At 33.6% G+C, this 14,325-nt stretch overlaps 1 protein-coding gene across 6 annotated transcripts in view; it reads right to left on the bottom strand.

The window, feature by feature from the left end:
- Rcd6 (Reduction in Cnn dots 6) overlaps window positions 1-8,726 on the bottom strand; it is a 41,079-nt gene extending 32,353 nt beyond the window's left edge. The window contains exons 1-2 of one of the 6 annotated variants that reach the window (XM_085942711.1): window positions 8,448-8,726; window positions 7,037-7,406 (exon numbers count right to left, since the gene is read on the bottom strand). In XM_085942711.1, coding sequence (XP_085798837.1) covers window positions 7,037-7,171 — 135 coding nt within the window. In that variant the 5' untranslated portion in view covers window positions 7,172-7,406; window positions 8,448-8,726. Of the gene's footprint in view, window positions 1-7,036; window positions 7,431-8,267 lie in introns of all 6 variants that reach the window. The other 5 variants (XM_085942712.1, XM_085942715.1, XM_085942713.1 and 2 more) reach the window with 5 other exon arrangements.
- Between the last annotated feature and the right edge of the window lie 5,599 nt (window positions 8,727-14,325).

Here is a 14,325-nt window from a genome sequence, read left to right as displayed (position 1 = left end):
ATATAACAAGTCTAAGCCTGTGCGTCATCTCACCACTGTGCTGCGATACAAAATCTATGACTTATTATTCATACATTCGAACGCAATAAACTAATAAATTAAAATATACCAGTATTCAAGTGCAATCGCGTTCGTGTGCATTTAATGTCAATAGTGTTCCACGCAATCGAATGAAATTCGAAAATAAATAGATGTTCGTGAATTATATGTATGTACTTTTAATATACATACTTAATATTATTATATTTTATATTTTAATTATTATATTGTCATTTAATGCTTGGTGAGAATTTAAATATATAGGTAGGTACACGTAAATAATTATTTAATTGTGCATATATTTAAGTCCCAACGAGATGAGAGTTCTTTTATTGTTATATAAATCCTCAGGCATGATAATTGTCAATCCGCAATAAAAACATTATCTTAACAGCAAAATAATTTAAAACTAGGTACTAAGTAGTAGATAAAACTGAATGAAATTCCTCGTTTACTTTCTGTATAAAATCCTAACGAACGTCTATTTATTTCATTCGACAGTGCAGCGCCAAATTATCCTGGCGCCCATTTGTCCTATTCCCAATAATTTGTATTTTTCCGTTCCTAGGGTCTAACGCCCAGGGACACACAAATCAATACAACCAAGTTTGGCAGTTTCTATGAACACCAGTATAAGTCAGAAAAAATATGCGGCTAAATATAGACATATTTTAAATTAAAATATGTGATCACATTTATATTCAAATAAAATTATGGTCACCGTATCTACAGATATCAGCATGCCGATCATTCCTCAGAGTCGTGACAATATCACAATATGCACTTGTTCAGTTGGGTCCTAGTTGCTATTCAGTATGTCCATGTACCCACTTAGTACCTACTGTGTAATTTAAGTGCTAAATGTAAATCAAGGACATTTCCCTTTTTAATGACCACTTCAATAGTGGCAATCATTCTTGGTGGAAAGCCAATATATGTATTATCAAATGGGTAGAGTTAAGCAGAATATAAAATACTTGCGCAATCGACTTAAGTAATTGAATAATTATAGTTACTAGTTACATAGTAGGTAACTATGAAAATCAATTTCATTTCTTTAAAACTCAGTGGGTTATTAACTGAGGAAAACACATTTCATCTGCTTCTTCTTTTCTGAGTAGTGACCGCCCGAAGTAGACCTTGACCACCTTATTAAGTAGACTCCTCCACTCTGATTCTCCAGTTTATTTTAATTTCCAACTCTGACAAGTGATTCTAGATACTATCAACCCATCGAACCAATCTTCTCGTACTCCGCTTTCCTTCTGTTGAGCTGTTTTGTCGGTGATTGATCCTCCACAAATCTCACGTAGCCGGCTTTTAATAAATCTGACGACGTCAGACTCTTCAAGGAGCTATAAACCTAATAACGACATCGTCAGATGGCGTCTACAGATATTTCGCAAAATTCTATGCAGTTTCTTCGTTTCACAGATATTCATTTATAATAATATTATATAATAAAAACCTGTTTTCAAGTAGGTACATTACATTTTTTTGTTATTGGTACTAGACTAGGCAGTGACGGGTTTAGGGACTTGAAGGCCCAAGGGACTCCCTGATTTTGAGACCCCCCACGATAAAAAATAAAATAAAAATAATAATTTCCAACTACCTCTAAACAACTATGACAATATGACAAACAACAAATAATTATTATTGAAGATGACAGTAATGGCACATAATCATTTTTTGATGTTTATTTTTTGTGTACCTACAAGTAATTATATGTTTTATTAAAATATGTATGTTATATTTGATTTTTTTGCAGGGAATTTATTATGCTTTGGGCACTATTGAAGTCATAGAGGTATTAATTAAAAAGAGGGACAAGTAATCGGCTTTCTCATATAACTGAATGAAGCAGGCCAACAATAGCCGACAACTTACGAGAAATAGCGACGCGATAAAAAAAAGTGCAGGGCATCACGGAGAATTTACTTTGGTCATTATAACGCACCCATATAATATAATGTTAATGTGAAAATTTTGCCGCAAATTGATTACCAACCTGCCTCACCATACTTGCCTGCTTCACCATACTTTCATATAATCTGCCGCCCCTAGATTGAATTATATTTTAACTTGTGAGAAATATGCACCGTGAACTGTTTCGGGGCCCATTTTCAATCTTCAACGCTTTACGTTGAAATACTCGAAATTTATGACTTCACTATAAAATCTTGAATGGTACTCATAGCTTCTGGCTAAAACGCTACAATCGTGAACTCTGCAAACTCTTCAATAATCCTGGCGTTATCAGATTCATCATTATCATACGCTTGCGATGCGTCGGTAACTTGGCACATGTGGATGATCAGACATCGACGAATCACCTCTCGTTTATACACTAAAATGAAAAGAATCTAGAGGCGGCTTTCATCGAGCAGTGGATAGACCCTGGCGTATGATAATGATGATGAATGATGATGATCACTATTTACAGTGAAGCGGAATCGAGCTCCATTTATGTTTATACCATCATTATTTCATAAGACGATAATCGAGTTCTTCTCCTCGTGTGACCTTGCGGTAAAATACGATTTACTACCTTCAATAAAACAGGTACTTAATGATAATTCGCTTGACGAAATACATAATAATTTAGCAATACATCTCACCTTGGCGTAATCGATAATAAATCATTACTGAGGCAATACCTTACACATACCAGGTGAAAAAATGAAAGTTGCTAGTTTTCACGGCCTCTATGGAAAATTACTTGTTATCCACACTTTCAATAATAATATCACAGGTCATTTTGGAAATGCGTTGTTTACGCAAATTGATACGGCGTGTGAACTAAGCTTATTATTTAGGTTTCATCATCATCAGTCGCATACGAAATAGTTTATTATAAATCTATATGTTGTTATTTGAATCGTATAGTTTCAAAAGATGACAAATCCACCTACAACTTTTAATCTATAATAATAAAAAAATAAATTCAAATTTTATTTATTTTTTCATATAGCGAACATTTCAAATTATTCATTTACGATGTTCACAACATGAGATTTAGAAGAAAAGAAAAATTAATAAAACAGTAGGTATTATATAAAAAAATAGATCAGCATTAAACAGTAGAAAATTGTAAATACAAAAAAAATATATAAATTAGATACAAGGAAGTACCTACACCGAATGAGCTAAGCAGACCCTATTTTAAGAATTTATAAAACAATGCCCACCTAATACTCATTCTCACGCAGGTGGAATTTGTCAATATCTTAAGTGATTTGGTTGAACAGAGTTATTGCCCTCCCAATTGACATTACCAATGGTAGGTTAGTTATGCACCTTGGGAGTACAAATAGTGGATGCCCTCGATTTCTATGATAATTATCAAAGATACGCAAACCAATACCACCAAGAATGGCAGAGTTTCCATTTACAGGTTAACTAGTTGGTAAATTTAGTTCCTCTTGAAAGTAAAAAATTACAGTTATTTAAAAATATTGTTTACTCCACCTCCGAGTTTAAAACTCATTCACTGCGAACCTGTTAATTACTAAGTCATTAATTACCACATTTAAATAACATGCTAATTATATCTAATGGGCAACGAAATAGTTGCGTTGGACGCACGTAATGAGTTAAAATGTTGTTAACCTCATTCTAATCAATTTATTACAATGACAAGAAATGATGCCATTATAATAAAATTCTCGTCTGACCTAAGTTTCCTAAGTACTAATTACTACTTCACCCTATCAATCCCCGGTATCAAGGCATAGAGCAAGCACAAGGTCACGCCATTTCCTTCTCTCCATCGCCACGTCTCGTGCCTCTAGCCATATCGTGAGACCTGCATCGCGTAGATCGTAGTTACAGGCCATCCATAAACTGAAACCGCACATGGTTTGGAACCGTGTGCCATAATGAATTTATGATTTCTGTTCATGGAAATATATTTTCACGATGTATAGGTAATGTGACCATACGTCCCGTCTTTAGGTAGCCTATCCCATTGTCCCCAAGCACAGCTTCGGGACGCCGAAATATCCCGTTTTCAGAAAGAGAGCAATTCACGGTAACAATTCCAAAAAAAGGCGCGAAAAAAAATGATAGTAAAAACACAGTTGCAAGTCCCAGTTCTTAAAGCATGTTAATTAAAAAAGTAAATTTTTAAAAGTCCTGCCAAGAATTTCATTCCTATTTGAAATCAAAACCAAACATACTTTGTTCTTCAGAAAAATATCACACAAATTATTTATTTTGCGTGTTCATTTCTGATCTTTTCATTAATAAATAAAAAATATGAATAAATATATTATGTATTTTATTGAATACACATACTATTACCTAAAAATTAGTTGATGTGAGGAAAAAAATAAATGATCAACGTTAGGTATAGATGAGTATCTAATCGTATCCGTTTGTATAAAATACTTTTACTCTTACAAACTTAGTGAAAATATATTTTCATGAACAGAAATCATAAGTTTAGTATGGCACACGGTTCTAAGCCGCATACGGTTTCAGTCTATGGATGGCTTCTTAGTTTCAGTCTCCAATGTGTATTATAACATTTTCTAAATATATATAAATCATATATATATATATATATATCTAATTATTTTTCCTAATAAATTAATTGTATTATCCCATGATATTTAATCAGGTTGACCATGTGTCGTGAGAAATAAACCCGTGACCTTCAAGTCACCGGACAACAATGCTGTTGCATTTTATGATATTCTACATTCTACAATAACAGATGGTTAGTCAGATAATATAGTGATATTGTAATTTTTAATGAAAATCAGTGATGACTGCAACAGCTCCCACGGACCGGTTAATAGAATTTTTTACATATTAGGAAAGCCTTATCTTTTGACTGGGTACTGACTTTAAGAGTTACGTCATCGAAACCATCTCCAATAGATGCAGAACGAATGCAGCCTAAAAGTGTATCAAGCATATTATTTGGTAGTCATTTACATATAAAACAATCGGTAATGACATATATTATGGTCAAAGTGCTAACCATAAAAATACCCTCGAAATACACCACCTTACCATTTTCATTTTCCAATTTTGTTTAGATACATTCTACATCATTATTAAGTGCTATGTATATAAGTATCTATTATTTCCCACTAATTCTTGACACTATTTAATGAACACATCGAAAAATAATTACATCTGCAAATATGCAGTGCATGAGTACCGCAGGCGAAAATATTAAAATATGAATCAGTGGCGAGGGGTAGAGGTAGGCTGTTAAGATTCGACATAACAAGTTCACACTAAACGTTATCACTATTATCAGTCATACTATTTGTTTTCATTGAACTGAACTAAGAATACAATTTCCAGATGGTGCTGGTTAGTTTTTTTTGTTTCATTAAGCCCTGCACTAAAATGCACATTTAAACGCACTATCTCCAAAATGTTGTATAAATAGATATATAATATATATCTTAGGTACCTATATATATTATAAATGTTACTTTTTTGCGTATAATTTAATTATTCATTATTAATTATGATGAAGTGAATAAATCGAAACGAAAATTTAAAAAATCAACAAAGTGGCGTTTAGATGAGAAATTAATGTGTTATCCAATACACAGGGGGGGGCAAACTTTTTGGATGGAGGGCCAAATTCAAGAATTAAAAATGGGCGGCGGGCCGCAAGTAAAATACCATTTTTAGATATACACTATTTATTATCACGAAAAATAAACATTACAAAAAAATTAATGAGAAGAATGAAACTGATATACATTTTTTTAAATTCAGGTGTTAATTTTGTAGTTGATATTCTCAAAGCTGCTTCTAAATGGGCATCGGAGATATTTGATCGTAAAGAATTTTTATTGAGGTTCATGATCGAAAATGTTTGTTCACATATATAGGTTGATCCAAAAATAACGAACATTTTTCTTTCATAATCTTTAAGTTGGTCGAAATTGTCTGAATTAATGGCATTGTAAAATTTGGAGATTTCTTCACAACGATGCAATTCTCTTAAATCAGTGTCACACTGCAGATCAATAATCTCAAGTTGTAGCTCTGTCGGCACACTATCAATATCTATTGAAATCGATGTTCAACGTAGAAAATAGTGGTTACATAGTGTGAGACGAGACGCAAGGAAGAAGTACTGAGATAATACATTTACGAAACAAGAAATTCTTCAAATTTTAATCTATTGTCAATATTTTTTAAAAAATATATAAAAAAGTTATTCGTAATCAGAAGTACAATTAATGATGGCGGGCCGCAAAAAAATACCCGGCGGGCCACATGCGGCCCGCGGGCTGCAGTTTGCCCCCCCCATGCAATACACAATCAATCAAAAATTAGGAACATTATGGATGAGAAAGAGCGTCGTCGCGTAAGAGCATATTTCAGTGAAACGCAAATAATTTTCAACTATAGGTGCGACGAAATTTAGGACTCGCTGCCAATCGGAGAGTGAAAGTCGAGCTGTGGACACGTCAATTTGTTTTGTGACGGCGTCGGGGGAATTAATTCTTAAATCGTGTAAAGATGACTAAAAAACGTTACCCATTTACTTGAAAAAGAAAACATTTCAATTAATATATTATTATTATTAGTAGAACAATAAACATAACATTAAATGGACGCATGTTGATTTTTTATGACAAATTATGTTTTGTTCTGCACGCGTCGTTTGCACAATCTTCGCGTCGCGTAGTCACGATCGTTTTAGACCGTGCCCCAGCTGAAGTATAACCTTAACAAATGAACAAGTTCAAGCTATGTCCAAGAATTTGACAGATGGTACTGCCACCTGGTAATTATGGAGTTATCCATAATTAATTACCCACTTGCTATAAGAAGTATACCTAGGTATGTCTGAGATAATTGTTATCTCGTTATCTGTATGTTAATTGGAAAGATACCTAACTGGATTTTCTACGTAACTTGCTTAGTGCCAAGCACAGGATGTTAGCACACATTATTGTATATTATCAAACAAGTTGTTGCCAATTATTATTATGAAATTGTCTCTTTCGCTTACCAGAACATAGACAGCGACAACGCCGGAGGCTGCAAACACGCTGCAGCAAAAAAACCTTCGGACAGCCGGCTTCATTTTGCAGACAAATCCGCTCCAATTTGCGATCAATTCACCATTCTCCACACACAGCTCCATCTCTCCCGATCGATGACACTTCACTCATTAACTCCACCATCTTAGAAAATGTAAGTATTTTGAATTTGGAACTAGTCAGCCATTACAAACTAGAGATGTATCTGACAAATTTCACAACACTTCATTTAGGTGGACTGAATCAATTTAAGATTATCAACAGATTTTGAACAAAATTTCTTGTTTTAATAATTTTTCTCTTGTTTATTTATAACACCAAGTTATAACCCTCTACATTCTATTCACAAAAACATATAAAATTCTAATTTAAACATTTAGGATTGATATTCAGTCAACCGTAATTTTCGTTCCAATATAAAACGTATTAATATTATGATCCTGTACCGTATCAAGACGTTTTAATATTCGTTTTACGAGGGTTGATTGTCAGTCATTCGCTGAACCCCTACTATGCTGGGGTGAGGAAAAAGAAAAACTTTATAAATACTCTCGCCCCAAATCAAGGCCCCCACATCCTGAAACGGGCCCCCAGGCTAGAATATTTGGCGGCCAGTAGATGGCGTAAGATGAGTATTATTTTCTAACCTTGAGAACGGGTCCTACAATGGGCCCAAAATGTTGTGCAATTGTGTTTCAATAATACAATTAAAATAACAAAAATCACCTATAATAGTGAAGCTAATAAAAGTCATCTTCTACAATAAATTTGTCAGGTAAGTGTATTAAAATAATAGACAATGCTCTACAGTCTACACGTAGTGTTTCCCAAATGATGTTCGCGTAAAATTAAGGGTATTCTTTTTAGCAATTTTTGGTGTTTTTTAATAATTATATCCACTTAAATTATGAAGTTGTCGAGTTATTGATATATAATAATCAAAAAGGAAAAAGGTATTGAAGGAAAATAGCGCCGCAGGCAATTTCTTTTTACTATTAGAGAAAAATTGTGATGTATGTTTATGTCACTTATCTGACAACCCACCACATCGGACCCCAGACTTGAGCCCTGTCAGCCCCCCTCGTAATCAGGACCTATTGATTGTTATTAATTTATTAGTATTTAGCATGATTCTTTCTATTATAATGTGTAACTGCTTGAGATTGAATACAAAAATACCGTCTAATTGTATTTATATACCTACGATAACAATAATTCGACCTTAAACTTATAAATATAAATTCGCAATTTTCACAGCTTGTACTTTCACTGTTTTTTATATCATATCATAAAATAACACATTGATTTTTCAACAAAACACTATATTATTATTTTATCCAGTTAATATAATTCAGTACATTAACCATACGATTTTAATACCTGAATAATATTGACATTTGTGATACCAAAATACACATTCTATTTTCCACATTTCAACACAGCCGATTTATAACACACAAATTAATAATATTTTCGACTGGTAACACCGAACTAAACCTGCAACTTGCACAAAGATCAAATTATGAGACGGAACCGATGTTATTGCATTGTTTTTTTTAATTGATTTGACGTAAAATAAGGAAGGTTGGTTTGCAATTAAATGGACAATTTAACGGTACGAAACTGATTAACGTGGTGAACGGAGGTTGACTGTAAAGTAAAACCATGAGATCACTTCGTGAGTAACAACGTAAGAAGGTAGTATGAAGGTGGGAGTAACTTGAAGCGGTACTTCTAAACATGTTTTCCTCAGCAGTGCCATTCATAATCGACGTTCGTCGCTATAGGATTGGTTTCCCGAATATCCGTTTTTATCTAAATCGACCTCTTAATGCAGAATGTTTTTTTGTATCTAATTGGACGAGAACCATCCCTTTCTTTAAATTACTTTGTAATGGTAATGAATACATCATTCATATGCTGTAAAAATAACAATTTAAATATCTCCATGTATTTAAATATAGGATTATGAAATTTGTTTTTCGTCTCCTGAACATTTGGTCTATTCGGGAAACCAATCCTACAGCGACGAGTATGTAGACCTATAACAGAATCGTTTCGGTTATGCGAATATGACTAAGTTTTATGTTCATTCGATAAAAAGCTGTTATTGAGTAGTGTCAATGAGGTCCAGTTCTGGACGAATGCCAGCTCCAGCTACGTCAACCTCTATTAGTACCTATTAAGCTTTTCGATGAATTTAATAAATTTTATGCGAGTTGGCAGCCGTGGGTATAAAATATGTGTTTACATGTCCACTACAAACAGATAAAATTGATACTTTGACAGCGCTCGTAATAGAAAAGTTTACGAACCGGAGCGCTCGAAATTTTTCTGAAGATATTAATAAGGTTATCAAATTTTATGTGTATTTTATAAACATAAGTGTGCTAGATTTTTTGTTATATCTATGACATATCTAGCTATCGTCTATCTAGACGGTCAAATTAATTTTTCCGTGAGACGAAGCGATAACTTTACATATTTCACGTCGGAACGGCGCTCTGGTGCGTTCCGGTCCATTTCGAGCCCTGCACTTTGATTATATTAAATTTAACCTTTTAATAAAAATCGGTTATTGCAATAAAACCTTTATTGAAACATGACAATACAACACAAACACTTACTACCTGAGTCCAATTATAGACTTTTTCGAGAATTCAGGAGTTTATTAATTTTAGATTTTGAGAATTCTCGAAAATAATCTTCTCTGTACAAGTCGGTTATAGGGAAGCCAGGCGGGGCCGCGCTAATCGTCAAACCCGATTTGGCAAAATTCAAGAATGAAAACCTAACCTAACCTAAACTAACCCAACCTAACAAAGAATCCAGTATATCGGCTATTTTCAAAATGTGTTTGCCGCTGGCTTCCCCATAATCGACTTCTACCATCTTCTACAAAGAAATGTAAAACCCTGTCATTTTTTTAAACTTTTCTGAGCAATCACAATATTCCCTTCGAAACAAGAGCCATTCGAGGATTTTTAGCAGGATTTAACAGGAGGGAAAAGCAGATTCTGAGCAGACAACATTTTAATTTAATTCAGATGATAGGTTTATTTTCTCGGCATTATTTAACTTTTCTCGAATTCTCGAGAATCCTATTAAAAAAATCTCGAAGAAATTATAATTCCAAAATTTCAAAGTTAATAACGATTCGACATTTAATGGAATGAAATGAGAAGATTCTTCAGTTGCTATAATATGTTAGGTTGCTAGTACTTTTTTATCCATGTTCGATCCTAAGAATACCATATGGGCCTCCACGGAGTGCAAGTTGTATGAACAGATATTTTTTTTACGAGAAATGTATGTTAGCCACTTGCCCAACCTATTATGTCCATGGCCCCCACATTATGAAGCGGGTCCCCAAGCCAGAATCTTTGCCCCCCCCCTACCTATCGCTCAGATTAAAGGCACTTAGGGTTTTCTAAATGATGTTTGAGGTCAAATAAAATTCAATGTAAATTTAGCGATTTTTTTAACACATCGAATTATGGGGTTGTCGAGTATCAACACATGACAATCAAAATGCATCGTACAACCATATATTTAAAAATGATAATAACGCCGAATAAAAATAGCGCTAAATAATAAATAACTTTTTTCACTATTAAAAAAATTTAAGATGTATGTTATTTGGTCGACTCGCCACGCCGGGGCTCCCCTGAGCCCGGGCCCCTAGGCTAGAGCCCTGTCAGTTGTGGGGACTACGATTATGTCCATACCAACAATCATATTTATAGATATTATGAATACTGTAGAAGTTATTATAACTGGTTTAAGAAGAGTTATAAACTTATATTATACTAGAGGTGCCGGTGGTCGTAAATTTTGAGAGTTTGTCGCTAGCGAGGCATCGATTCGAGGCACCTCGGCATTGCACAATTGGTATTCATAAAGACACCTTACCACCACGCTAGGCTACACAATAATTTAATAAATACACACCGTCCCGTATAAATATCGTACCTTAGAGTTTGGCTAATATTATAAAAAAACACATCTCCATATTTAACAAACATCAAACAGTCAACATCTATGTCGCGTCAATCAAATTGTCTATCAGAACGAAAACTTATGTAAGTATGCATATTACCTAATATGCAGTATGACAATAGATAATATCTGACAGTATTTTTTAAACCAGACATTTTTAACAAGAATTATCATCATATAGTTTTTATGATAGCCTCAATTATTTATGCTTTATGTAATATGATTTAATGGTAATGTAAAAAGTTTGATTAAATTATTTATTTCCAATCAACATCAGGTACATTTAGGAGCAAGTTTTGGCGCCAAAATTTGTGTTCTCATTTCTGCCTCTGTACTATAAATGGACTTACACGAGGGCCGTCGTATTTCAAAGCATCAGGAACTGGCTTCACATCCGGGTGTTCCGGGCTTGATGTTTATGTGATAGAATCACTTTTACTGACTACTACACTATTTTTTATTTACATTCTACAGTACTGTCATTCGGCTTTGTGGCCTGTTGTAGTATTAAAAAAAGGAAAGAAACGCGGCAACCTCTGCCGTGATCTTCTGTAGTAAAATAGTGTTAACACTGATCAAAACACGTTGAAGTAAAAATGTTAGCAATTTAAATTTACCTGTTATCGATTTGTCATTTTGATGATTTTGACGCAATTTGTTGCGCATAAATAAATACGATTTCAAATTTCTATTAAAGAATAATTTCTAAAATATAACTAACAAAAGTACTCAGTTACATGTTTGTAGAATAAAATTAACGTAATACCACAAAACCTAAATTCTTCCGCAAATAGGTAGATATGCATTAGGGATTTGTTATCCCAGAATTATATATTATATAGAGTTATATCAGAATTTCAGGATTTATATTATCGATCCTAATCCCGGGATTGTTAAGCTTATGATTTTTTTGTGTTTAATTTTAATGAGGATTTTTCGCTAAGTACCTCACAAAGAAGTTACCGAAGATCCACTACTTCATAAACGAATGCTTAACAACTCGTTCATCATAGGCCCATAATATGGAAACATACACAAAAGGTAAAATTCAGTATTTGTACCGAAGTAACATAAAAATCTATACAAAAACACATTTAGAGACATTTGTATTCATGATTGCGCAGGTGAAGAAAAATAAAAACATACCGACCATGATTAATTCAAGTATTTTTAAGTAAGATTTGATAAAATTTCGCGTAATTTTGGCATACACATTAAAAATTGTACGATACGATTTACAAAAACTTCAATATATATTGTGAATAGCTATAGAAATATAAAATTTTAAGACCTGGAGCGCTCGACAATTTTCCCAAAACATTAACATTGGTTATTCTTTTCTGTAATATACCTACCTGCCATGCGTTTCATAGTAAACGTTAAGAAAAACATATGTAATGTACATAATGCATTTAATATTTTCTTAATAATTGACAAACCATAGTCAATTATGAGCCCTACTTTAGAAACCGTCTCTTTAAGCCGTCTTCAATCTCGAGCATTCAGGATTAAGAAATCGAGCGAAATCCCGTTATTGCCCATGATGTCCGAACGGCTTACGCGTCTGCTTATAATGTCGTGGGCTCGAATCCTAGGTCTGACAAATACACATATTGTTTTTTAATGTGTGTTTGGAGTCAGATTATGGACCTAATAGGTTGAGCAAGTTGCTAAAATCTATTTCTCGTAAAAACTAAAATCTGTTAATACACACCTCCACTCTGTGGAGGTCCATATGATCTTCTTATATAGGACATGGACAAAAATATATAAATACGACCATCCACGCAATAGAAGTACCTACCTACACAAACAGTCAACACTTTCGAGTATTTTAAACATCATGGAAGTAATGATAATTATTTAAAAACTGATTTATTTGCATAATGGCAACTGAAAAAACAAACACTTTTTGGCGTTTTTGAGCATTAACAAGTTGACGTGAAGAATGCCGTTTGGCGCGTTCCAAATTTGGCTTGAAAATATTAATTGTTATGAAGAGGTGTGTCTACATATCAATTCATCATTCTTAAGCTTAAAAAATAGTTGTCTATGAATTAAAATTCAAGATTTCATGCAACGTCATCTTTATCGTCAATCAAAACGTTAAATACACTTCGGTTTTTAAGCATGATTCATATTATAATAATTAAGGGGGAGAGGCATGCCAGCAGAGGCACCTAGAGGAAAAATACGAAGCTTTCAATTTGAGAAATTTTTTTGATAGTTTACAATTTCAACTGTTTTAATTAATAAATATGTATCTGAAAACATTAATTTTTTTTTTTTAAAGTCAAAGATAAACTTACAATTGTAAAAAAAAATGTGAATTTGTTACATATTTATGTCACGAATAACGTTATTATTACATTATATTTATGGTCATATTTATTATTAAAATTTAGTTTATTCTTCTTCTTATTGTGCCATCCCCTAGCGGAGGTCGGCCACCATTAAAGCGATCTTATCTTTGTCGTCTGCTACCCGGAACAGTTCAGTGGAGCTGCACTCGTACCAATCAAGGAGGTTCTTAAGTCAAAGTTATAGTCTTAAGTTTATTAAATTTTCAATTTTTGACCGTTTAGATTTCTGACTAATTCATCGTTTTAATATTTTTTATATTTATTTTTAAAAACATCGATTTTTATAAAAATATAAATGTTGTATAACTTGTAATCCAAATATTGGGCTTCGTCTTACGTACTTCCCGGGTCTTTTCGGATGTTACTGTATTAAAAATGCCGTATAATTCTATAGTTAGAAGCCGGCTTGCGAGTGGGTCGATTGTTCGAGCTCCGCATCAGTTGACATATGGTGGAGCGAGTTCAAAAGACATGTTTGAGATTTCTTTATTTGAGATTATATGGATACTATCCGTGGCTTTATCCAACTGGCTTCTCGTAGGTATGCTTACATACTGTAGTTTAAATGCCAGAAGATATCAATATTAGGTCACCTATTTTTTTCGACTTCGTGGTGTAAATGAGAACTCTGCCATTCTTGGTAGTATTGACTTGTATGTCCCTGATCTTAGAAATCGGGAGCATCAGTTGTTTGTTCTCCCAAGGAACAGAACTAACCTGCCATTGGTGATGCCGATTGAGAGGGCAATAACTCTGTTCAACGAAATCGCTTCGGATGTTGATATATTCCATCTAGGTGAGTATTAGTATAGCTGGACGTTGTTTTATCTTCTTCTTTTTGTGCCATCCCCTAGCGGAGGTCGGCCACCATCAAGGCCATCTTATATTTGTCGTCT

Source organism: Rhyacophila brunnea, unplaced genomic scaffold, assembly GCF_057557595.1.
Source record: "Rhyacophila brunnea isolate RB1 unplaced genomic scaffold, BYU_Rbru_1.0 scaffold_15, whole genome shotgun sequence".
In the NCBI taxonomy this organism is placed as follows: domain Eukaryota; kingdom Metazoa; phylum Arthropoda; class Insecta; order Trichoptera; family Rhyacophilidae; genus Rhyacophila; species Rhyacophila brunnea.
Note: the sequence above shows the minus strand (reverse complement) of the source record. Positions and strands in the feature narration are given on the sequence as shown.